The sequence below is a fragment of the Pezoporus flaviventris genome, unplaced genomic scaffold (assembly GCF_033815535.1).
Source record: "Pezoporus flaviventris isolate CSIRO_AGI_PZ_B2104156 unplaced genomic scaffold, CSIRO_AGI_Pfla_v1 ptg000001l, whole genome shotgun sequence".
NCBI lineage: Eukaryota > Metazoa > Chordata > Aves > Psittaciformes > Psittacidae > Pezoporus > Pezoporus flaviventris.
In genome coordinates, this window is record NW_026892549.1 from 17,096,353 (window position 1) to 17,121,571 (window position 25,219).

Consider the following 25,219-nt stretch of genomic DNA (forward strand, 5'->3'; position numbering starts at 1 on the left):
CTGCCCTATCCTTCTATTATTATCTCTGTGGCCCTTCCCATCATCCTTTACATTTAAAAGCTTTCAGACCAAGTCACCCAAGGTGTATTTTTATTCCTTTTCCATTCCAGAAGGACTGTGCCAGTCAAGGGTTTAGAGGCTCAACTCATGTGATCTACTGATAGAGGAATCCTCACCGTTCAATGCCTGAACTTTGGTCTCTTCGCTGTGTCAACTGGTGTAGCTCTGTGGATCCTGACATTCCAGTGCAGCATAAATTTGTGCAGTGATAAGATATCCAGAGAACACCACCACTTGCACTGCAATACAGTGATGCCATGTTCTAATATAAATTGTGCACAGTCTTGACATTTAGTTTCTCTTGGTGGCGCTCCCACGAACAGCCACACCAAATTGTTTAAGGAAAAGCAAGATTAAGCGTCTCACGTTCATTAAAATGTATGTATGAGAAGCACAGCTGTGCTTAAGATATACTTCAGGCAGAATGGGCACCTACCATCAATCCTTGCAAAAGAGGTGTTTTCTTCTTCAGAAAATACCTATCTGTATCTGGCACTACAGATAATGTTCCAGGTTCCTGTGTGAACATACATTAACACCTAAAGCTTCCCTATGGAGTCTCCTGCCTGCTTACCAGTCCTGCAGCAGTCACCTAACTCTTCCCAACCACACATTAATTTTGTGGAAAGGGTGAAATTTTCCTGCACACACAAAGCAGAAGCTGAGCAAAACTTGTGTTCTTACTGAATCTGCAACTTCTTCCTTTCCACTGGCAGAAGGAAACACAGTAAATACTTCAGATAATAACGATTGTTTAGGCTATTGCTTACAGTTGCATCTGTCAGCCTTCAAAAACTGTTTTCCCAGACAAGCGTAGAACCAGAAATCCCAAAGCAGTTAAGCAAAAAGCATTCATGTTGAGAAGACTCTTAATTCACTGTTTTAATATAACTGAAAGTTAGTCATGCTGAAGTAATAGCAACCACTGACCAACTCATTTCCCCCTTTCTCCTACTTTTATTCTTTCATTTCTGGAGAGTTGAGGCACTGCAGCCAAAGGTCAGCTGGCAGGGACGAATCGGTGATGTGAGAACCAGCTGCAATCTGTAAGAGAGAAGAGTCCTTGGACTGGCTCTCTTGGGCTGATCAGGGTCATTCACAAAACATGCTGTGCTTCTGAACTGCTGCTTGTTGGGGAATCATTTTGCAGAGCATTGCCACAGTAGCAAACTTTGCACTATTAGCAAGCTTCTCTTGTTCCCAGGGTAGAAACAAAACTCATTCTCGCAGTTGTTGTTCATAATTTAGAGAACAGTTTTCCACATCCATGAGACCACAGCTTGCATCTGCTTGGAACATCTGTGGATGTTGGATGACATACTGCAGAGATCTGTGTAAATCAGGAGGAGTCTGGCAACTCGTGCCTCAAGGAGCTCAAAAGTTGCTCTAGAACATGCTCTGGAAACTGTTTTTCAAACTTCATGACACAGGCTCATACTTGGCTTCCCTTTTAAAATGACCCTATGTAGGAGAGTGATGAATGAAGGAGAGAATTGAGACCTGTAATATTAGACAATGGTGGTCTGGAGCCTCAGAACTGATGAAAATTTCATAGGATCAGTTCAGCTGATTAAGAATATGCATCCTGTTCCAGTGATACAGTCTTTTGGACATTGTCTTAATCATCACAGTGGTTAGGAGAATCTTCCCTGAAAAACCTCAATGCAGAAGGAGATGTTCTGTGCAAAGACAGCAGAGCAGTGCAGGACCATCCAGTGAAATTACTGTCTGAAATTTAAGTACAGATACCTCATTAAAAAAAATGTGTCTCTAGCTGTCATCTATCAAATATCTGTAATTGTAGGAGTTCAGAAGATGGCTTGAATGGCATCAAGAATCCAACTTCATATAAAGTTATAGAATCTAGGGAAATACTTTTTAGTGAGATTGCTTAAAATGTACTTTTGTACATTTCTACCCAGTATCTGATGAATGGGTGGGAGGGTTTACCTTGTGAGGGACTTGGGACATCATCCCCTTTGGTCTTCTTCAAGTCTTTCAGGCAGCTAAGGAGATGCCACAGACGTTCACCAGAAACAAGGCAAAACTTGTTACAGGAAGAAGGAAAAGGATTTTCTTTGGCCTTTTTATCCCCCAGAAGGGGACAAACACTTTTTTTTCTATTCTGGGTCCCCTTTAAAGGGACTTGTACCTTGATGCTTCTGCCTAAGGCTTGACACAGTGCCTTCCCATGGGCTTTGCTGCTGCAGAGCCGAGCCATGGAACTCCAGGTCTGCTGTTGACTCTGCTGTGTATCTCTGAGGAAGATGCTGTAGCTTAGGGTCACCTGTAGACTCAAACATCCCAAGTTCAGCTGCTGTGGCTGCAGTAGGAACAAGGTAGGGATTAATAGGCAGTGGTGAAACAGCTCAAATCAACTTAAAATTGCAGGTGTGGATTACCTGGGGTGGGGTGAGTGGATAACACTCATTCCCTCTGCCCAAGCACACATGGACCCATGTTCCCATGTCATTCGTTACAATTGCGGCTGTGCAGCCACCTGCTTTAAAACTGGTGTTGCATCAATCCTTATACACATGAAAGTGTGATGCCACAAATGTAGCTGTACTCTTTGCTCGGATGAACCTCTTCATGTGCTGTATGAAAGGGAGATCTTGTTAGAAATAATGCCTGAGGAGTAATTCAGGGCGGCCTGAAACATAACATACCTCTTTGTAAGAACCAACTGCCCAATCATTGGTTTCTCATGCTTAACTAACACATACATAGTACTTAACATTACTGGAGAAGTCTAGCCAAGACTTCTTACTGGCCCCCAAAATAATGAAAGATAACTTCAGGCCTTTCAAAATGGCTTCTAAGTCCTCTTCAGTAAACGCTTGCAAAGTGTGCTCTTTTCTCTGCTTCCAGAGTGCAGAAAAACTATACCATCTCTGGTGAGCTCTCCACTGAGTGGAGTACACGCACATCAACTTGATTTTAACAGGTCACGGAATAAGCCAGGCATTTAAAAATATCCACCTACCCAAAAGGACAAATGAATACATATTGCAGAGCCTTCAGCAAAGATTGTTGAAACAAAACAAACAAAACAACCGTGGTAATCTTTTAGGTAAGACTTATAATGTAGAACAACTTGTCAGTGCAGGTTAAAGTTTTAAGGCCTAGCAATTTTGACAGCGTCCCTTTGAGCACAGTGAGAGCACAGGGACGAGCAGGACAGCAAAAGGTCACTTGGTCACACATACCTGCTGCTTCTTTTAAGTTTATCTCAAGACCCACTAGGCACGTCCCAATTAATTATTTAAATCTGCAAGGAAGAATATGTCTGCAGATGAGCTAGAACAATCTTAAATTCTGGGGAAGCTGCAGGATGGCTGGCATGATCAAAAATAGTGCTAAGAGGAAGCCAGGGCACAATACCTAATCCACAGGCTCGGACACCTAGGGAAGTCATTTACATTCAGTAATGCTGATTTGTTTCACGTATCAGCCAAGTGGGAACTTACAGATTTTCCTATATCCTTTCGTTTTCAACTGAACAGTTCTGGATTACAAAAGGTCACCAAACTCAAACTGATAATGATATATGTGGTTATTTAAAATAACTTTTCCCAACCCAAATATTGATTATGTTGCTGGCAATCTGCATAAATTCCTTATAAATCTGTGGACACCCTGTCCCAGGTACAGTTCAAATGGTGACAAACAAAAGCCATCAGGCAAGCAATGCTAGTGAAACAGGCATTGGAACAAGAGCCCCAAATCCTGCCTATTTATTATGTACTGGAATATAGGTGAGGGATTTCAAAGTGATTGTATATATCTTTGAATAAGTTTTCTAAGGTTTTCCCTAAACAATTCAATGGAGAACATACCTGGATAAAAAGTGTATTTTCACATGGGCTGATTCTGGCCTGTCACTGTCTGAGAGAAAAAAAAAAATACAGCACAAATTCCAAAAAGCTTTTTGTGTTCTATTTTCTGAATATAATCTCTCACTCTGGCACAAATGAAGACAAAATAAATCACGTTTTTTATATTTCCTGCCACAACAAAGATATTTAAACAATAGAAAATAAACACTCTTGAATAGTCCAAGCAGTCTTGCTTTCTGTAAGATAGTGTCTTTCTTTTTTCTCTCTCTCCCAGTGAAATTCATGTTCTCTGTTAGACCTACCTCAGCTGTTTGCCCTAGAAGAATATGGATACTCCACATGGCTCCTTTTCACTGCCTAGCTCTCTAGTAGTTGCTTGTGCTGCAGGGAGAGGGCAATTAATTATTGCATTTGTTCTACAACAATGAATGTGACCTGTCACCTTATTCTTTTAAGACTGCAATTTTTTGCATTTGTTTCTGTGATTCAGCCCTGATGTGTTATCTTTATATAACAGCAAACAATGAGACACAATCATGATAGTAACACATTAGTTTTAATACAAAAATGAGCCACTTTCTCTTTTCAGATACACATGTGCACACAAACACCAAGGACGTTTTAATCTGTTGCAGGGGAGGGGGAAAATGACTCAACACCAGCAATACAACCTGGCTCAGCCAGCAAACTGGCTGAGTACATCTCGTGTGATGTACTACAGTTGTATTTCTGAATGATACCAGACACCAGCAGCCAGAGATGGGAATACTTTTAATTATTTAATCATGGCCATGACTAGGTACTGTTATTTTATAATGGGAGGACCTACTGCAGGTCCTGCTTGAAAAAATCTCTGTAGAGAAATTCTGCTTCTGTTTCTGTCACTTCATTTCAAGTCTCCTGCCATTATTACCTCTTGCTCCTCCCAAAGACTTTTTCCTGAAGACAGATTAGGAGAAAACATATTTGTGAACATACAAACAGATTTTCTTCTTATGATATATAACACTGGCATATAGTCAGGCAACGGTGATAATCTTTTTCTCCATCTTTCCTTGCTAATGAAGAGAAACTGCCTCCGGGGTTAAGGAGAAGAGGTGAACTCTCCCTGAACACAATTTACAGCTGCTGAGCACATGATCTTGGGCATCTAAAATTCTTGTCTTGGCACGTGTCCCAAGGACCAAGCCGCATGCATGGACACTTAGAAGGTAGTATTTTCATCTAGACATTACATAAAAAAACAGACTCAAGAGGGATGAATTGTGTGGTACTTTCAGGTATCTAATTTTTTTTTACCTAATGTTGTCAAAATCTGCCATTATTCAAACTTATGAAGACCAACCTTTACCAACCAGTAACTAAGTTAAAAACCCAGCTGGAAAACTAACTAAGATAAAAAGATAATGGTAGTTAAAGAAGCCTAATAAAGGGAAGAAAGAACAGCCCATCCCTTGCTTGGGGGTAGCTGAACATGTGAACAGGTAGAGAACCACTCCTGGAAAGGGAGATTGCTAGAAAAATGGGATCCTTATAAAAGTTTTCAGTCATTCTTGGATTTACCTTATACGAGAAGAGCAATATGGCACTTGCGTTTTTTACTACCCTTTAAGATTTTCCTGGCTCGGAAGAGTTCGTGAAACACAGAAGTGCTGGGGTGCAGAATATATTTACTTGGGAACTGGATGTACACATATTTTACACTTATACGCTGCCTTGTTCTGAATCGATCAAAAATTATCGTAAATTGATACTGACAATGCAGCCACATCTGGGTAGACAACAACCCTGAGGGGTGGGAGGGTAACAAATTTGTGATGATGTTTTGAATAGTTGTTAGAGACAGACAAAACAACATTTAGTATCATGTTAGTACACACATATATGGGGTAGGTATTCACACCTAGAACTTGTGTGTGTTGGATTATGCTGAAATTATTCAGCACAAATTGCATTTAAATCCATTTTCTCTCAGTCCAATTACTCTTCTTCCTCTCTCACACTCTAAAAAAAAAAAAACCCAAACAAAAAACACACAAAAAAAAGAACAAAAAGCCCAACCGAAAAAAAACCTGAAACCCAACCAAACTGTACTCTAAAAAAAAAAAACAATGAATCCACTTTTGGGCCTTTTCCTTTCATTGTCCATTCATTCTGTCCAGCTGAGGTACTCCTGTAGATTTTAAGCTCGAGTATCGAGTATATGATACACTAATTCCAGCTGCCACTAGAGACCTTATTTCCTTATAAGAGCACTGCCATGTGCCTGGGGTAAAAACTGCTTCCAGCACTGGTGGCCTGAATATCACTTACTTTGCAAAACTTCTGAAATCCAACCCTTGCAGTTGTTCACTGACTTTAAATGCTACCTAGAGAATTGACAGCCATACCTTGCTATTGCAGCATCCAGTTTAGGTCATCTGGTTATATCTGACCCAAGAGGGAGGGATTAGGTTCCTATGGCCTTACCAGATGGGACCTGCTACTGACATTTCACTGGCTGACAGGAACAGGGAGCATGCCAGAAGGACAGTGGGAGGGAGGTGTGGCCCATCCTTCATGGCAGCAGCATGTTGTTTTACTGTGCCTGATAGAAAACACGTCTCATGCTGCATATAAAGCACGTTGACTAAATAGTAAGCATGGAAGAACAGCGATAAAAGCACTTTCTGGGAGACAGCCAAGAAGCACAATTAGAGGCACTGCTGATCCCTGTGTGCCTGGAAAGCAGGGAACCACAGGGAGTAGAGTGTAAAGGGTCATATGTGACACCAACTGCAACAGGCAACTGATACAGCAGTATGTGGGCAGAGACAGACTTGTGATGGGCTTACAGGTATAAACAGTCATATGATCAGCTTGTGGTTTTGCCCTTCATGGAAAAGGAGATCCCAAATTCTTGTGGAACCACAACTGCAGTGCACTAATAATGTAAAGTTGCATGGAAAAAAGCCACAGCTAAAAGTTTAACAATGTGTTTTGGGGGAGGAGGAAGAACCTGGCTTATCACTAATGCGTGTCTTGCTTTCTCACTGCAAAAGAAGCAACAGGCAGGAATCTCCAGATGATTCCCCAAAAAACACCTAGCTATATTTGCCAGCTGCATCCCTAGGACCCTGAAGCGTGGGAACAAGGATGAGAAACAAAGATGACCGTTAGAGACCATAACTCTTAAACTCTTAGAATCAGCTCTTCCAAGTCTTGTCATTTGGTATCACAGAACAGAAAGAAGAATGAGGGGATACAAAATCATAGAATCACAGACTGGTTTGGGTTGGAAGAGACCTTAAAGATCATCCAGTTCCAAGTCCCCTGCCACAGGCAGGAACAACTTCCACTAGATCAGGTTGCTTAAAGCCTCATCCAACCTGCCCTTGAGCACTGCCAGGGATGGGGCAGCTACAGCCTCTCTGGGCAACCTGTGCCAGTGCCTCACTGGAAAACACTTCTTCCTGATATCTAATCTAGATCTGTAATCTTCTCAGTTTAAAGCCATTTACCCTTGTCTATCACTACCTGCCCTTGTAAAAAGGCCCTCTCCAGCTTTCTTATTGGCCCCATTAGGCACTGGAAGGCTGCTTTAAGGGTCTCCCTGGAGAGATCCCAACCCCAGCTCTCTCAGCCTGCTGAAATGTCTCAAGGTATCACCCCATCAGCAATTTACAAGCCTTACACAAGTGCCCAGGGATGCTCAAGACTAGGAATCTGCTGTTTTGGAGAGGTAAAGAACTGTGAAGCTTTCAGCTCAGGAAGCCCTCAATAGAGAAAAACAAGCCTGCATACCCCACGCTGCAAAACTAAACTGAGATTCACCTTGTCCAGCGCTTGTGCTCCGAAGTTCCCTCTCTGTCACAGGGCAAGTGTCACCCTGTGATAGGCTCCTGAGGGCCTGCTATGCAGCCTGCCTGCAGGTAGAAACTCTGGCTTTGCTGAGCAGCTGGATTAGCTGCTAAACTTTGCTTCTGCCAAGTTCGGTAGAAATCGGGAGCCCACTGGGGCTCATGAGAAGTTTCAGTTGAAGTAAAAGTGCTGGCAGGTGTATAAGGATGCTGAATCATCATTTCTCAACTATCTTCATGCCATACTGCCACAGTATGTGCACTGGAGACGACAACTGAAAGATATGAGAGCTTCTATATATCCATTATGCACATCGTATATTTTTTTTTCTTTCAAAGGTGCATCCTCAGAGATGTAGCATTTTTCTGGTATAGGATTTCCTCTGTGAATCATCCAGGTTATGAATATTACAGCTCTACTACAGGTCAAGAGATGTGTCGGAAAGGTCCTCTCTCTGCTGCACTGTTTACTTACCCACTATGCAAGCAGTGAAGGATCTACAGTAAACAAATGGGCATTAATATATATTAATATAATGGATCTGTTCCCCATAAGGAAGAAACCTCTGGTGACCCGAAAGCGAATCACCACCAGAATTCCTCAGAAACGACGATGATCAGTTCATTCAAATACAAGTTCCCGGCTGAAAGGCAAGGGCGAACAGCCCCAATGCCCGATGCCCACCGGAACCAGGGCAGGAGCCGGACCCGGAGCCGGGGCCGGGGCCGAAGCCGGAGCCGGGGCCGGAGCCGCGCCCGCCCAGCCGGGGCCGGAGCCGGAGGAGGGGCCGGGCTTCACGCCGCTCTCTTCAGCGCCGGAGCGGGAGGCGGGAACAGGCCCCGGCAGCGGGGCCTAGCACACGCGTTTTCCCCTAAGGCGAGCAGGCCTCCCGCAGGGTCCGGCTGCGATCTGCCGTCCGGGCCTAGCGGCGGGGAGGGAGGGGAGGTGCCGTTGCCGTGAGGGCGGAGCGAGGCGGGGGCGGTGAGCTGCCGGCGGCAAGGCGAGGTGTGCCGCGGCCGGAGGAGGCGCGCAGGTAGCCGCCCGGCATCCCTCTGCAGCCCGGAGAGGGAAGTGAGCTCGCCCGGTGTCCTGCAGTAAGTGGCGGTCGGGGCTGGCGGCGGGGGTTCGACAGCGGGAGGAGAGCGGAGTTTTTGCACCTGGGCCCGGCCGCGGAGAGGAGCAGTCCGGGCCTCGGGGCTGGCTCTGCGGGAGCCCCGGCAGCGGGCGCTGCCCCGGCTCGGAGGGTTTTTCTGTGCGCGATCCGTACCGGACGCACGTGTGGTAACCGAGGGTTAAACCGTAAAGTTCCTTTTATTATAAATCGCATCATTACCGTCGTTTTGCTTCCCCAGATCTTACTTTTGCAATGCACAGTAGGAGTTTATGCTGCCAAGGGCTGCCAGCCCCTTCTCCCTGTTTTATTTAAGCTTTTAGGTGGAAAAAATAGTAAAAAACTGGATTGTGTGGTTGTTTCATGGAAGTGGTACGGAAGTCCGTGGCAGCTGTCCCGCTTGCCTGTGCGTTGTCACCCTGCTCAGAGACTGAGCTCCATCAGCGTTCTCGGACATGGAGGTACAGCCCCGGTGTCTATTTGCACTTTTGTGGGTATCTACGTATAACAGGTTTGCAGAACTCATCAAGTAGATTTTATTTCTTAGACCTGGTAGATTACAGTGTCTCCTGTTACTAAAAAAAGTGAATTCTGGACAAGGAATAGCGTAGCTGTAGTTAGTCTGAACTTTGGAAAATGAGAGTTACTTCTCATGTTGAACTTACTAAGGGGACCATTTCTGGATGAGACCATATCAGTCTTAACAAGTAAGCCCTAAGCTTTGTTGCATTCTTACCACTTCAGTAGCCATTTATAAGACCATGACTATAGGAAAAGATATAAACGTGTGTATGTGGAGACTCTGAGTTTAAAGCAGCCACTTATTACCTGTGGAACTTACTCTGCTGTTTACTGTAAACTGGTAGTACATGTGTATTGAAAGAGAGCTGCTTTCCACCTGTTGCTGGGAAGCAAGGGTTCCCTCCACTCTGAGGGCTGCATTTTTCTCTCTACCCTGCTCCTTGCTACGTGCCCTAGTCTCTGTGCTGTGGTGCGAGGCCCTCATATCAGGGAGCTGTACCTGCTGCACCTGTGCAAGGCTTTCTTGAGGGGCAAAGGCATTGAACTGTATCAGGAGTGGTGGCAGGAACACATCTCCACCCTTGCTCAGTTGCAGTGGATTCCCAGCTACTCACAGGACAGCTGCAGACGTAAGAACTGCTTTCTATTGAAGGCCTGGAGCACTGCAGTTGCATGAGTCTGTTACTGCTACAGACTCTTGCATTTCTCTTTTAGTGGTCCTCGGGGTCATGGCTAGACTTCTCTGTATATCTTGTTTTCATTCTCCGTGTTTGCAGTCTGCTTCTGCACTCAAATCTCTTTGAGCCATGACTGCTAGTGGGCAACAGGGTTTCCATCCAGAAGGTTTCCTGCCTGAGCGGTTTGCCCAGGTAATCACAGAAAATTTGGCCTCAAGATTCTGAAGTCCATTTGTGAGGTGATCTTCTGACCATGGATAAGAAGAAAGCTTGGAAACCCAGCTGTTCATAGTGTGGTGTATTTTTAATTGACATTAATCACCTTTTCTCACTTATTCATAGATACGGTTCCTCAGAAATGTTTAGGGATGAGCAGGGACTGACAGTCATCTAGTAAAGATGCAGTCTGATATTTCAAGATCTCTAAGGGTTGATAGCTAAGGCAAAATCCAGTATTGTCTCTTCTGAAATAGCAATAATTAGAATATAATTAATGTCAGATGTTACCAAATTTTTTTAGTTTAACTTTGGATGAAAGTTTTGAGTAGACACGCATGAAAAATTCTACACACACCTTCTGTCCAACTTACAGTGTAACTTTGTGTATATATATGGGTATACACTTGGGTTTGCTTAATTATGTGTGCATATGTATGCATGTGCAGGACCATAGTAATAATAACTTTGTGATCTAGGCCTGTTTTACATAACGTAATTTTATCTCAGGAGATCCATTTTTACCTGGTAATTTGTCACCAACAGAAATTTGGAAAGCTGGATGGATGTGGTAGATTCAATGGCCATTAAAGCAAACCACTTTTCCAAATGAAAGCTCATGCAGGTTCCTTTTTTGCCCCCTCCTTTGTCTTCACACAAGTCTCTGCAAGCTTTAGCAAATATTTAGAAGAAACGTTCCTTTTCCACAATCAGTTTGCAGTAGTTACTTTCTACTTTCACATGGAAATATCCCAAGGGTTTCAAAAGAAGGGTTTGCATTTGCAAGTAGCTCTGTTAAGCAACAGCTTACTTTTATGGCAGTGCTTGTTTACATGCTGGAGAAGAGGACTTGGAGAATTATTTTACCTTTTCTAAAATATACAGGCCTGTGCTGCACCCAGTTTCAACCTGAGGTCCGATAGCCTACTTGTATAATTCAGTTAATTTAGTGTATGTTGTTTAGCCTTTGGCTGTAGTGTGAGCCTGCGTTTTTCTAGGGATTAGCTTTATTGCTGTGGGTGTGCCCACTGCATCTGATGGGAGCTCATGGGTGTGAGCAGGACTGCAGCCCTCTGCCTCCAGAAAGGTAAGGATAGCTGTGCCCATGACTGACTTGGGCACACCTGCCTGTTCCCTTCCTTGTGGGCATGCTCAGGAGGGTGGGAGACAGCCAACAAGCCAAGTGCTGGGTAAAGAGGGAAACTAACGCAAAATAAAAATTAGTGGCTGAAAAAAAGAAAGACTGAAGCAGGAAGTGGAAAACTGCTCACCTTTTAAAGAAGGAAGGCCTTGTGCACTTGAGCTGCTCCATGGGTATTTGTGGGTCCAGTCTGTAGCTGCCTGAGGGTAAATGATGCAGGGTGCATGGACACCATGGAGACTGTGGTCTCAGCACCAGCCATTTGCTGTAGGGGTCTGCTGCAGCTGTGCCACAGATCTTGCTAATGTAGATGTAGCCTATTTCTTCCAAAAAGTGTTACTTTAGAAAATAGTTGTTATTATGTAATGAGTAAACAATTTGAAATCAAAACTCTTACAGTATCAGGGTATTGCTTCTAGAAGCATTATGTATCCTGACATACCTTCGAGCCTGGTTCTCAAGTAACTCTCAAAGGGGTTTCCAGATGCTAGATGCGCTTGCTCCAAGTTATCTCCAGATACTGCTGATTGCTGATGGAGCCCGCCCAGGTTGTCTCTCCAGGTACAAAGTCTTGAGCTGTGCCGCCCTTTTCTTTGCATGGCAACGAGTTTCTCAAACCAGGGGTTGATTCTGATTTCGAAATGTTACTGAATGCATGCCCCTCCTCTGGGATTAGATTTGTGTATGTGTACTATCAGGTCTCGATCTTTATTCCAATGTATAAAACTAGGCTACTTCCTTGACATGCCTAAGTAACCACCTAACATGTAGCTATTTTTTGAGCAGGTACCTGTTTGTATGTGCAGGTCTATGTCCAGTCTTGTAATAAGCAAACCATTTTCAAATCCTCTCCTCTTTAGTGCTTGACTAAGGTGGGAAAGAAAACCATGGATATAGTTCAGTATTAGGATCAAGCTGTGTTTGGTAGACTGTCTAATGAAATATCTACGTTAAATACAAGGGGAATGAAAAATATCAGAAGAAAGGGTGAACAGCTGTAAATTAACTGGGTTTAACAAGGACATTTCTGTCTAATTACAGTGATTGGTTTATAGATTGATTTATAGTCTACCTGGACTTGTTCAAAGCATTCACCACTGTCCTGCATGACATACTTGTCTCTAAGTTGGAGGGACATCAGTTTGAAAGATGGACCACTCGGTGGATAAAGAACTGGCTGGATGGCCGCATGCAAAGAGTTGTGGTCAATGGCTCGATGTCCAGCTGGAGACCAGTAATGAGTGGTGTCCCTCAGGGATCGGTGTTGGGACCGGTCTTGTTCAACATCTTTGTTGGTGACATGAACAGTGGGATTGAGTGCACCCTCAGCAAGTTTGCTGATGACACCAAGCTGTGTGGCTCAGTTGGTACGCTGGAGGGAAGGAATGCCATCCAGAGGGACCTTGAAATGGTTGTGAGGTGGGCTGATGCCAACCTTATGAAGTTTAACCATGCCAAGTGCAAGGTCCTACACCTGGGTCAGAGTCATCCCAGGCGCAGCTACAGGTTGGGCTGAGATTCAGAGCAGCCCTGCAGAAAAGGACTTGGGGGTGTTGGTCGATGAGAAAATGAACATGAGCCGGCTTCAGTGTGCACTTGCAGCCCAGAAAGCCAACTGTATTCTGGGCCGCATCAAACGGAGCGTGACCAGCAGGTTGAAGGAGGTGATCCTGCCCCTCTGCTCTTTTGAGACCTCACTTGGAGTATTGTGTGCAGTTCTGGTGTCCTCAACATAAAAAGGACATGGAACTGTTGGAACAAGTCCAGAGGAGGGCCACGAGGATGATCAGCACCTCCCATATGAAGACAGGCTGAGAAAGTTGGGGCTGTTCAGCCTGGAGAAGAGAAGGCTGCGTGGAGACCTCATAGCAGCCTTCCAGTGTCTGAAGGGGGCCTACAAGGATGCTCGGGAAGAGCTATTTGTTAGAGACTGTAGTGACAGGACAAGGAGTAATGGGTTCAAACTTAAACAGGGGAAGTTTAGATTGGGTATAAGGAGGAAGTTCTTAACTGTGAGGGTGGTGAGGCACTGGAATGGGTTGCCCAAGGAAGTTGTGAATGCTCTGTTCCTGGTGGTGTTCAAGGCCAGGCTGGACTTAGCCTTGGGTGACATGGTTTAGTGTGAGGTGTCCCTGTCCATGGCAGAGGGGGGTTGAACTAGATCATCTTAAGGTCTTTTCCAACCCTAACTATTCTATGATTCTATAGGATTTGCAAGTTGTTATTATTGTGTGTGTGGTGGGGTTTATGGCTGATCTTTACCCCCACTAATAGAGAAAGCAAGAGTGAGTATTTGAACTGTTTAAGTTAAATACAGTAGCACAAGAACAAAAAAGTACGGAAATCATACTCTGTACATTTTGTCAGTAATCAGGCCAGAGACTGTTTTTTCCACTCCTTGGATGGCAGATTTCGAAGCCATCTTTCAACAAGACAGGAGGGAATTTAAATAATTTTAGCATGAAATTTGATAGATATATTATGATGTTTATATGGTGGGAAAGCTCAGTATACTCATGACCTCAGTGTTTCTTTGTATTCCTGTTAGTTCCTGGGTAAAGTGCTGGGGATTGCAGCCATCTCTGTCTGTAGGGATTGCCTTTTTCTCAGAAACACATTGCTTTCTCTGTCTGAAAACCCAGTAAAGATCTGCAAATCAGACTTTTGCTGTCATGATCTGTAATACATTTTTTTGGGGTAGGAGGGTAACAAAACAGAAGAAAAAGAAGTGGTTAGGTTAAAAATATAAATAGTGGAAGGAAAAGCTCCTTGTAGTATGGAGCTTAAAGCAGGTGGGGTATTGTGTAATGCTAGGTGTGAAAATCTTGGTACCTGAGCAGAGAAAGGAAATTAAGTCGTTTGAAACAGTGGGGACCAAGAAAAGTGATGAGGACAGTATGCCCATTTCTTGCTTTATTTTTCTGCATGACAAGTGCTGCAACTACTTTTGGGCATGGCACATAGGGAGGATTTTCCCATATAAGTAGACTGCTGCTTTGCTCCCCCTGATTAGTGCAGGGTGAACTGTAGTTGTTTCAGGTTTTAATCTGATGTACAAGGACTTACAATTTTGTGGTGTTGTCTGTGGCTGTGAGGGACCTGTAACCCTGTGAGCTGTCTATAGATATTGTAGGTTATGTTTCTGTGCTTGGTTGGTGAGGTAGTTCTTGGATAATTCCTTAACTAAAAGTACTGTAACTTGTATTTAAGAACCTGAGGTAGCCATCAGAGGTTTTAGGAGAGGATCTGGAGGGTGGACTCTGCTAGGTTTTGTACACATTGGAACTCTTCCATAGTGTGCAGCTTCATTATAGATACAGCTTACAGGAGTTACAGGTAGAAGCCATGAGTGCATGAGTCAGTGGCCCAGAATTCTGCTGGTGAGGTAGATAATGAGCTCTGGTTGCCCTTCAAAGCATGCTGCTTTGTTCTCTTGTTTGCTGTAGTTACTAGATTGGTTAGAAGTAGTAGCACAGTGCAGGCCAGAAGACCAGGCCCATGTCAGCTGAGGAGAGACGCTTGATGACTGTTAGGAGTGCTGCAGGGGAAGCATCTTCTCTTGGATTGGTTTAAGCTTTATCACTTGCTTTTAAGACACTTCAGTTAGTATGCTCTGGCATCCTATGTAATGTGGTGTTAATCACTTCAGTTTAAAAAGCTAGAGACAGCTGGTAGCTGATCTTGTCAAGGGGGGTGCTGATAGGATTATTTTCTGATTACATCCCTTTTTTCTTGTTTGGCCACTTCCTGCATTGGCACACCCTGCAAACTGCCAGTAACTGTGCTCTCAAATTAGTACAGATTTAAATGCTTGAGTTACCCACAGTGAGAACCCTAATTGTGGCCTGTCTTACTGCTGTTATGTGTGCTGTCAGTAGCCACCTTTTAAGTAGTCCTCCAAGAAGGATCAAAAACTGAATTAGAGGGAACTTAGGATAGCAACTTAAGCTGTTGGGAGAAGCAGAGGTGGTGTGAAACTCTTGGCTCAGCCTGGAGGGACATTGGTCTGGGGCTTTCATCATTCAACACCTACCTGAGAAGCTTTTGGAATGAATGAGGCAGATCAAATTAGACAATGCTACTGCACCAGTGGCAGATTATGCAAACTGTAGTGGTGATGATTGTAAGTTTTCTATTTTTAAGTCTTCCATTGAGTGACTCACTTTATTAGATGTGTTCATTTAAAATGGAATGTGAAGCACCCAGATACCATGGTAATGGCCTCATAAAGCACACAGATATACAACATAACAGATTGGATTTCTTCTCTTAATTTAACAGATTTTGCGTCTCATAGACCATATCTGATGGCAGCATACAGGGCGTCACATGCTCCTATTGCTAAGCTCTACAGTTTGTATCCATCTGTCTCTTCATTTTTGCTAAAGTAGTCATCTTTGATCTCTGCCTCACAATTCTGCATCTGAATTTCCCACCATTCCCCTTCCTTCCCTCTTCCTTGGTTCCTTTCATTCTTTCAGCAACTCTGGCCATGCACTGCCTAAATCAACTGGATATTTTGCTACTTAGAAAGTACTTGAGTACAGAAACTTGTGTTTTAGTCACCTGGCCCCCTGAGGTTGGAGTGGGTTACACAACTCAAGATAAGGTCCAGCTGATAGTCTTGCAGCTACCTGGGTAGGCATTACAGAAAGGCAAGTCACTCCTAGGATTTATGTCAGCCTAATGAGAACTGTGGGGTGGCAGATGTTTGTTGTGTGAGGCGTGATATTCAGAAGCATCTACTGAAGATGGGTGTTGAAATTACTTCTTTAAAAATCAGGGGGTAAGTTGCACTTTGTATGCTTTTTGGTTTTCAAATGTCAGGCTGAAAGTGAAGCAAAGGAATCCTGCATTTAGGAAGTATGCTAGTTGACAAAGTGGAGCCCTTGTCCATGAGGCAGGAGGTCCAAGGTCTCTTAGCCTGTGAGATTCAGCCGGGGACCTCGCTGAGGCTGGGTCCTCACTGAACCTGGACTCTGGAGTGGGAATTTCCTGAGGCAGTGGCTATTGCTGCTTTACAGCAAAGTCAGTATGACTCTGAATTGCTGGTTAAGTAACGCGCTGCAGCAGGGAACAATTCTTAATGTGACGACAGTTTGTGTTAACTTTCTTAACTTTTGGAAACTGAAAGCATGATGTTGTCTTGAGAAATCTTTAGTGTAGTTTCCATTTCTTGTAGACTAGCTCCTCCCCCCACACCCCCTTTCAAGTTTGAAGCCTCTTTCTTCTTATCAGGAATCCTTTAATAGCTAGAAATTTGAGCTAATGTCCCTGTCAATCTTTCTCAGCTGTTTCGATGAGCAATGTTCCCCGCAGGGTTATTTAACTCTTTGGGCAGATCATGCTGTACTCAATAGCCACTCCTTGCCCTGGCAGCATGCCGTTGGCTCCTCCCGTGCCAGTCAAGGGCTCCCTGCTCCTGCTGGAGCTTGTTCTAGAGCCTCTCAGGGACTCAACGCACCATTAAACTGAGGGCCTGGGTCCAAAGGGTGCCATTTATTGCCTGTATCAAAACTAAGGATAAGCTTTAACATGCAGATTTACAGTGTCAGAGGACACACAGCAATAAAGCACTGTACACTGAGCCTTTATAAAGGTGACTCAAAATATTTGTGTTACGGAAAGATCACAGAATGGCTTATTTCTGACTGCATCACTTCCTATGCTGTTTGCTCTAATAATTTTCATTAAAATAAAATTTAGTTTCCATCACAAGCTACTGATCTCAGCTTGGAAGAGAGTCAAGTTATTACCCAGTTGCAAAAGATGAGGGTTTTTTAAGCATAGGCTCCTCTCTTCCTCCATAGCACTCTGTGTACAACCTTTGCCATAACTGTGGACTGCATTCTTTTCCCTTTCATCTTCTGTGCTCTGGTTTATCCTGCTGGTGCCAACAGCAGCTTTTAACATTCATTCTGGGACAGAGCTTGAGTTAAAAAACCACGAGTGTATGTTTAGAGAGCCTCTAATTTCTTTTGGAGGTTGTGTACACTAAGGCAATGCTTAAGCCATCCTCCTGCTTAGCGGCTTTGATGTGTGCCATTTCCCACATGCACTGCAGTTCCCTTCAGAAATAAGCTTGAGCATTTGGGGAGGGAGATCATAGAATGATTTGGGTTGCAAGGGACCTTAAAGACCTTCTGGTTCCAATCCCCCTGCCACGGGTAGGGACACTTTCCACTAGACCAGGTTGCTCCAAGTCCCAGCAAACCTTGCCTTGAACATTGCCAGGGGTGGGGCAGCCACAGACCCTCTAGGCAACCCATTCCACTATCTCATCACTCTCATAGAGAAGAGGTTTTTTTCTTAATGTCTAATTTGAATTTCCCCTCTCACAGCTTAAAGTTATTCCCTGTTGTCCTGGCACTACGTACCCTTGTAAATTGTCCCTCCAGCTTTCTTGTTGGCCCCTTTAGGTGTTGGAAGGTGCTCTAAGGTCTCCCTGGAGACTTTTCCAGGCTGAACAGCCCTAGCTTAATCAGCCTGTCTTCATAGGAGAGGTACTCCTGCTCTGTGATTGGAGCCCCACTGAGGAGTTGGGGGAGAGCGCTGGCATGGCACATGGTGGCAAGGCACATCTGTACCGTCTGTCCACTGGCTGTTTCTCTGGGGCACTGCCTGCTTGCAATACCTGCTAAATGTGAGCTTGCAGGTTCCTAGAATGAAACTGAGATGCTCTAGGTGTAAAAGCACCATCTGTAGGTTCAAATGCCTGTCTAGCTTTGTGTTGGAGCAGTGTATGGTAAGTTGTATTTTCCTTTCTGCCCTTGAATAAGGTTCTCTTAGTGATGGTGAGCAAGATTTATGTGGCAATTTGAGCAGCTGCTCTCCTGGGAGTGTTTTGGGTTTGGCTTTTTTTTCCTGGAGAATTGTATTAATTGTGCCTATTGGCTCTGAGGAGAGCTAACACCTGTAGCTGGCTATTGGGCAAACAGAGGGTAGTCCCTTCCCCAGAGCTGATGGCTGAGGCTGGAAATCCCTCCTGTATAGAGTGCTGAGTCTGACTGTTTCTTTATATTATATATGTTATCTTGTGTAACAAAAGTGACAAACTGTTCTTGGTGGCATATCTAATGTCATTTTAGTGTGGTTAGGAATGCTGTATCCACAGTAAGACTGGTGGAAGGTCCCACTGCAGGAGTGATCCTGACCTCCATTACCTACATGCCTGCACCTTCATGCCTCCTGTGGTGGTGTCTGGAGCTCACTGCTGGTGTCCTCTGAGTTGCTGTAAGCTAGTTGCGTAAGTAGGAAGGCTTGTCACAGCTCTGTGCATCTTGTATGTGCCGTGAAAAAATGGGGCTTATTTGTCGAAGAAGCTATGGGACGATTGGATCAAGTTTTAACAGTATGTGGGCAACCACAGCTGTATTCAAAGGATATTAAACTGGGACAGCAGACGTGAGTGCTACTTGGCTGTCCAATCTGAAGCCCCTTCAAGGTTATTGCCTTTGCTGAATCACAGAATCCCAGGTTGGAAGGGACCTTGAGGGTAATCTGGTCCAACCTTTCTAAGCAAAGCATGACCAAAGATGGCCCAGCACCTTGTCTAGCTGAATCTTAAAAGTGTCCACTGCCAGGGAATCCACCACTTCCCTGCAGAGGTTATTCCAATGGCTGGTTGTTATCATGGTGGAAAATTTTCCTCTTGTGTCCAGTTAGAATCTCTCCAGGAATAACCTGGAGAGAGTACCCATTACCCCTGTCTTCTCCATGTGACTCCTTGTGAACAGGGAGTCTCTGTTTTCCTTGTAGCCACCCTCCATACTGCATACTGAAACTTACTTTTGAAGCATCTGTTGTCCTGCTGTGGTTTCCAGTCTGACATTTAGGAACACTCAGGTCTTTCTTGTGTTTTCCTTTTCTTATCAGTGCACATTTGCGTCTTGCTTCATGTGAGGAAGCCATGTCTGGGAGGCAGTGGAAGCGAACGCAGGCAACGCTGCTTCAGTTCCCCAGACTTGGTTTCTCATGGTTGAGTGCCTGCACTTCTGGGTGCTGGTGGAGCTATGCAGCCTTCTGTGTGTGTTCTGTTGTGTTGTGTTGCTTGCGCTGGGTTCTGTACGGTAAATAGTCACTGGCAGAAATTCAAAGGGGGAAAAGGTAAGTATGCCAGAAGACTGTGCTATAATAGGTATCACTCTAAAGATTTTTGTATTTAATCCAAAATTTTTCAGAAACCAATTTGGAGTCAAACTTTCGTTTGATTTTGATAATCATTTAACTTCTGAAGACTTACTGTCCTTTATACATAGGAAGGAATATTTATTGCATGCAGTTGGCACCGGCATTTGAGCTCTTAGTAGAGGTTTTGCATAGGAAACTGTTAAATTAAAGCTATTTGTTTGCCTCTGTAGTATTGTGTTTAGCTAGTGACAGATGCCTCAAAGCCTTCTGGACCAAAGCAAGCATTGTGGAGGTAGAGGGGCTTTTGTTGCTTTTGCTGTTTAAATGAATTGTCTTATCTAGAAGAACTAGTGTTTATCCTAGCTAATGAATGAGAACCTATAGCATCCATAACTAAACTGTTGGCACCTATGAGTACATCAGTAAGGTGGGGGTTGTGGAAGGTGTGTTAGCATGGCAGGGTGCTGGTACTAATGAGAGCCATGGAAAAAATGGCACAGGGAACAGCTTGAACTGAGGCAGCTGAAAGCAGAGATCTTGGGACTGCACCAGCAATTTGCAGAGGCCTGTTGGGAGATGGAAACTGAGGAGATGGAGCTCTCTGAATACAAAGAGCAGGCATAATATTTGTCATTATCTTATTTTCTAGCATTCGCCGAGTGCGGTTTTTATTCGGTATGTGAGCATATTCTGTTTGAGGGTTGGGTTGGTATTTTTGTTGTGTTTTTTTTTTTAAACAAAAAAGCTATCAGAAGGAAGGTTACTTCAAATGACTGAAAAATAGCACAAGGCTATATATGTAACTCAATTGCAGTGAGTACTGAATCAGTTCTGATTACTTCCACAAGTTTGTGCTGCATTACTGTACAAACAACTTGAAATCTGCTGTGCAATTTTGGGGGGATTTGTGCTTTTTTTTCTTCATCTGTGCAATGATATTTCTAGTGTAATTCACAGCTTCAGATTTAGGTTGATAAAGTAAGGGTTTTTTGACCCATAATTAAAGACATAATGGTAAGATAGCTACATCATTTCTTCAGTTTTAAAAACTTGGGTTTTGTTTGTTTTTTTTTTCCTTTTTTTAAAAAAACAAATTACTTCCAAAGCTGCCTAGGAAACTGTATTTTAAAAGTAAACTGGTGTGGGCAGTGATCACGGAGACGTTTAGTCAGTGGTTTGCATACCTTGCACTGCTCTAATTCAGTCCCACTCAGCAAAATTGTAATGGGTTAACTTAGGTAGGTATATACCTGGTCTTCAGCATGAGGTCTCAGAAAAGGTGTGAGGAGGCAGGTGGCCAGCAGGAACAATTAGTGTTGGCTGGGCTTTCAGTTACCTCTGATTCCCCTGGGGTAGATAGTGCTCAGCACTTGACCAGGAGCCCCTTGGACTGTGCTTGCCATCCCACACAAGCTGCTGAGCTGTGGCACTCAGTTTGTTCATGACTAATGAACCTTTGAAGAGTTCAGTTGAACAGGGATAAGTAGGGATTTGTGCTTCAGCCATCACCTTTTCTTACTGAACTTGGCAAAACACTGAAAGGATCCACTTCCATTTGTTTTGTTGAAAGCCAGTATCTCTGCAGACATGTGAGCCAGCTTGTTGGAAGATGCTAATTTGTTCTTTTTAAACTCCTGTGGATTCTAGAGCATGTTGTGTTCCCAGAACAGGCACTTGTAAGGCTTTCATGCTCTTCCTTGAAGTGACTCCTTTGCTGATGCATAAGGTGTGTGAAGCTACTTCAAGACTGCCACCAGTTTGCAGTCTGAAAGATGAGTTATTATTCTAGTGGCTTGAAGAAACCTTATGGTAGAAGTGTGTGTAGTACACAGCGTGCTTGGATTACATGTATGTATTCGCCATCACCATATGCTTCTGTGGCTATAGACAGTATGTGAGCTGATGTTGATTGTCTTAGTTCTTTTGCAGGAGATGTTTGGTGATGCAGTGCAAGTTTTCCAGCTGTTTTAATTCTTGTGCAATATTGAATTTCATATTGTGTTACGACTTCATGAGTATCTGCAGGTGTTTTCAGGTACGTAGAAGTGATAGTACAAAAGGTTGTCTTAACAGATCTAGGGTAGGCTGATGGTTAGGTTTTACTCCTTATTTTTTTGTGGTGAGGATAAGCCTACAGGACAAGGTCTGATTCTGAGACATCCTGCTCCTGGGATAAGACACGTCTCTGATTGCTCAGATGCTGTTGTACAGGACTTATGCCAGACTGTCAGGAGAGGGACTCCTGAGAGAGACAAGCCTACATCCCAGTGTACGTGGCTGTCCCATGAGCTGACTGTGCTGGGTTGCTGGCGGGTACCCCTATGGGAAGCCTTTCTTGCTGGGCGCTCCCTTTCCTCTTGCAGAGGCAGCTGGTTGGAGCCCTGTCACCCTGACAGGGAGCCCTGCACCCTTAGGGAGAGGCAGCCACGCCATGGTGCCAGGCTCCATTCTGCAGGGAGTGGGAAGGGCATGGTAGTATCGACACCTCTGCTCTGACAACCACTCTGGCACTGTGTGCTTCTGATGGGGCTGTGTCTTGGTGCTGGTGCGGCTGCTTGCCTTGCTGGCAATGACGTCCTGGGTCTCAGACTCGCACTTACCTTCCTGTTTCTGTGGAGGTGTCACAGCTTGTGAGGCCAGGCCTCCACAGTAACTCCCCTTTCAGAAACTTCCCTTGCTATAGGGGTTTTGTCTGTTGCTTTTCACTTTTACTCCTCACTGTCATGTAAAGGAAAGAGGAAGTTGGCCTTTTCTTGAGGGTGAAGTACGAAGATAATGGAGAATGTGATTATCTACACACAAATGTTATGGTGGGAACCTTCAAAAGCACACGTGCTGCTCGTCAGAAAAAACTGGGAAGCTCAAAGTCTTGGCCTTCTGTACAATAATCCCGTGCAGAACGCACATGCATACGACATCTGTACATCAAATGTTTATGTGTAATAATAATGTATAGAATTTCCCTATACACTGAATGTGTTGCACAGGGAATGAAGTTAAGATCTTTACCATCTTCAAAATGAAGCTTTCTTGTTTGGCTTATGCCTTAAACATGTTTGGGGTATTTCTTAAGAAAAAAGAACAGTTACAGTAGCTGGAAGAGCAAATGGGAGAAAAAAGATTAAATGTGTACAAATGCATAGTAACATACAGTATTTCATGTTTACTTGTACTTATGAGGCCAAAGAAATAACTCTGGAATTGTAAATAGTGTGCTGCAAATCTTGACAAGAAGGCTGTACACTGCTGAAAGTGATGGTTTACAATGTGTTCTGGTGTGTGTATGGGATAGGACAGACAGCAGCTGTGGAGGGAGGGCTGTGAAGCGTTGGATCAGGAGGTGTCTGGTGAGGCACTATACTGTGCCGGAGCTGTGCTGGAGCAAGGCAGCAGGCCAGCCTGGGGACCCAAGTGAGGGATGAGACCCCAGCCAGGCTGCTGGCACCTACCCCTTGCCTGGCTAGGGATGGGAGCCCCTGCTGCTCCCTGCTCCTGGCCCTGTCTGGTCCTGTTGTGTTGTAAGTCCGCTGATGTTGGCATGGGGCTGTACACTTGCCACCTTCTGCTTTGAGCCTTAATGGTGGTAAATCTCTTGTATGTAGACTGCTGGGTGAATGTGGGGCTTGGGCAAAGATGTCTGCATAACTGGAGGGCTTGGAAGTGCTGACAGGAGTCTTTCAAACTTGATGTATGTTGTTTCTAATGTGAGGCTAGCTGCTGCGGTCCTGGGAAGATGGATTAGGTTGTGCCTGCTTAAGATTCAGGTCAGTGCCATGCAAATTTTTCATTCAGTATCTGAACAGTGGGTCTTTTAAGAATTTGTCTGACCCACATAGGGCTAGTTTTAAACCCTCTGTAGCCGGATGATAAAGTTCTGTGCTTATTTCAGGCCTCTTAATCTTGTCTGCTGTCTCGGCTGCTGCTGCTTCTCACTGAAGGACCAACTTCCTGACTAGCAGTGCATTGCTTCTCCGCCATTCCTGCGTAGGACAAGCTTTGCTGATATACAGCGAATACAGGGATGGTAATTCCTGGCTGGAAAGCAAGATGGAGTGCTGTGAGGCAAATATGATTGTAGAAATAGTTTGGTGGGATGGGAGGGTAGTTAAAGGTGGTCTTGTCAAGTAGATTGTCTGTTCTGTTATGGTAAGGATTTGGTGGCCATCTGGCTGACGATGAGGTGTTGTTCTGCTGTTATCATGGGATTGTAAGCACTTGTCACATATATGAGTATTTAGAGTTTAGATCGTGTGTGTGTACTCATATCTACTTGTGCATCTAAATACACTTTTGTCGTTCAGCTTTCACAGCAAATATCAGAGTTCTCTGGCTTGCCTCTGTCTAGACTTTGTTTAGAAATTATTAGTACTGCAATGAAAATCACTAATTAATATACTGCTACCCTAAATTTCAACTTGTCACGACATTGACATTAGTTTCTACAAATGATCTATTCCGTGTAGCCTAGATTCTAACATGGTAAAACTGCCTATTAATTTTTATCTTTTTCTCTTACAGTAAAAAATGGCATTTCAGAAGGCAGTGAAAGGAACTGCTCTCATTGGAGGAGGTGCCATAGCAACAGTTTTTGGCCTCTCTCAATTTTCTCAGTATAGAAACAAACACGTAAGTATTAATTATGATTTCTGATAAAATATGAGATTTAAAATCTGTTTGAGCGTATGTTAGGCTTATACAGATAGTTTTGTTTGGAAAAGAATGCCAAGAGACTGTCAGCTTGGTTTGGTGGATGCTAATCTGGAGGATGGCATTAACAATAGTTCACTGTTGTAGGTCTTTAACCGGTGGGGAAGTGTGATTGTTGTAAATTGGTTTTCTTGTTTAAAAAATTACCTTTGCAGGAGGAGTGGAAACCTCCACTGAAGTGTAAGCACTAAGTAGAGTTTGGGTAGTATTTTCAAACTTGCAAGCTTGAAGTGAAACCAACAGCACTACCTGTGTAAATCTCAGCTTTAAACCAGTCATGGTGCCAGCTCTTACTCAGTTCAGAAAGGTGAAGGCTGTTTGAGGGTAGGATCTGTGCCACAGAAGTCAGTGGTGAGGCTCCTGTTGCTTTGGTGGAAGTCAGCTTCTGTATAGGTGGGCACAGTCAGACACTGGTAAGCTCAAAGCACTGTTCAGTGCTCTCTTCCAGGTAGCTAAGGCTCAGGCAGAATAAATTCCCCAAGCAATGAAGGATGACGTTGGAGACTTGCTGTTAAGGTAGCCATAGCAGGAAGAGGTGCAGTAGATACCTACTCTATTGATTCTTGCTGTTGTAGAAAACAGACTTCATTGGCGTATCTTCTTCTCACAGTAGACTCAGAGTCACCACGCTCTTTTAGCTTGCTTCTCAATGCAGAAGGAGAAATCAGTAAAAGGAACATGAGTTGTGAACTGGTTTTAGGCAGAGCTGGTGTGAATCGACAACTGTTCTTTGTCTTAAAGCAAATAAATCCTCCTTGTTTTAAACATGGTTGTGCTGTGATTTAGAGTTTTGTAAAATAACCACATCTAGACTTAGTAGATAAGTATAAAGGAGCGTGCATTAAATGCTTCTTCTCTTGCATTAAATGTGGGCTGTGAGGCTGACATCCTCCAGTTGTCCGGAAGTATTTGCAATCAATGTTCTGTAAAATGATTATGAAGTAGGTGTAGTCAGAGCTGTGGCCTGATTTGCTTC

The 25,219-nt window shown here is 44.0% G+C and overlaps 2 protein-coding genes and 1 long non-coding RNA gene across 6 annotated transcripts in view; 2 read left to right on the forward strand and 1 right to left on the reverse strand.

The window, feature by feature from the left end:
* KCNJ3 (potassium inwardly rectifying channel subfamily J member 3) overlaps window positions 1-25,219 on the forward strand; it is a 650,962-nt gene that overhangs the window by 446,347 nt on the left and 179,396 nt on the right. The window lies entirely within an intron of this gene.
* Window positions 2,217-12,187, reverse strand: LOC133265383 (uncharacterized). Of its 3 annotated transcripts, none has more exons than XR_009741949.1 (4): window positions 11,537-12,187; window positions 4,198-4,838; window positions 3,900-4,016; window positions 2,217-2,383 (listed from the first exon to the last, which is right to left on the reverse strand). It is a non-coding gene; the product is annotated as an uncharacterized LOC133265383 (long non-coding RNA). The 3 variants fall into 3 exon arrangements; XR_009741948.1 differs by lacking the exon at window positions 11,537-12,187 and adding an exon at window positions 8,214-8,385; XR_009741941.1 differs by lacking the exon at window positions 11,537-12,187 and having other exon boundaries at window positions 4,198-5,925.
* Window positions 9,858-25,219, forward strand: part of GPD2 (glycerol-3-phosphate dehydrogenase 2) — a 69,976-nt gene continuing 54,614 nt past the window's right edge. Inside the window, exons 1-2 of one of the 2 annotated variants that reach the window (XM_061445844.1) lie at window positions 9,858-10,001; window positions 24,055-24,162. In XM_061445844.1, the coding sequence (XP_061301828.1) occupies window positions 24,061-24,162 (102 nt within the window). In that variant the 5' untranslated portion in view covers window positions 9,858-10,001; window positions 24,055-24,060. The remainder of the gene's footprint in view (window positions 10,002-24,054; window positions 24,163-25,219) is intronic. The other variant, XM_061445836.1, reaches the window with a different exon arrangement.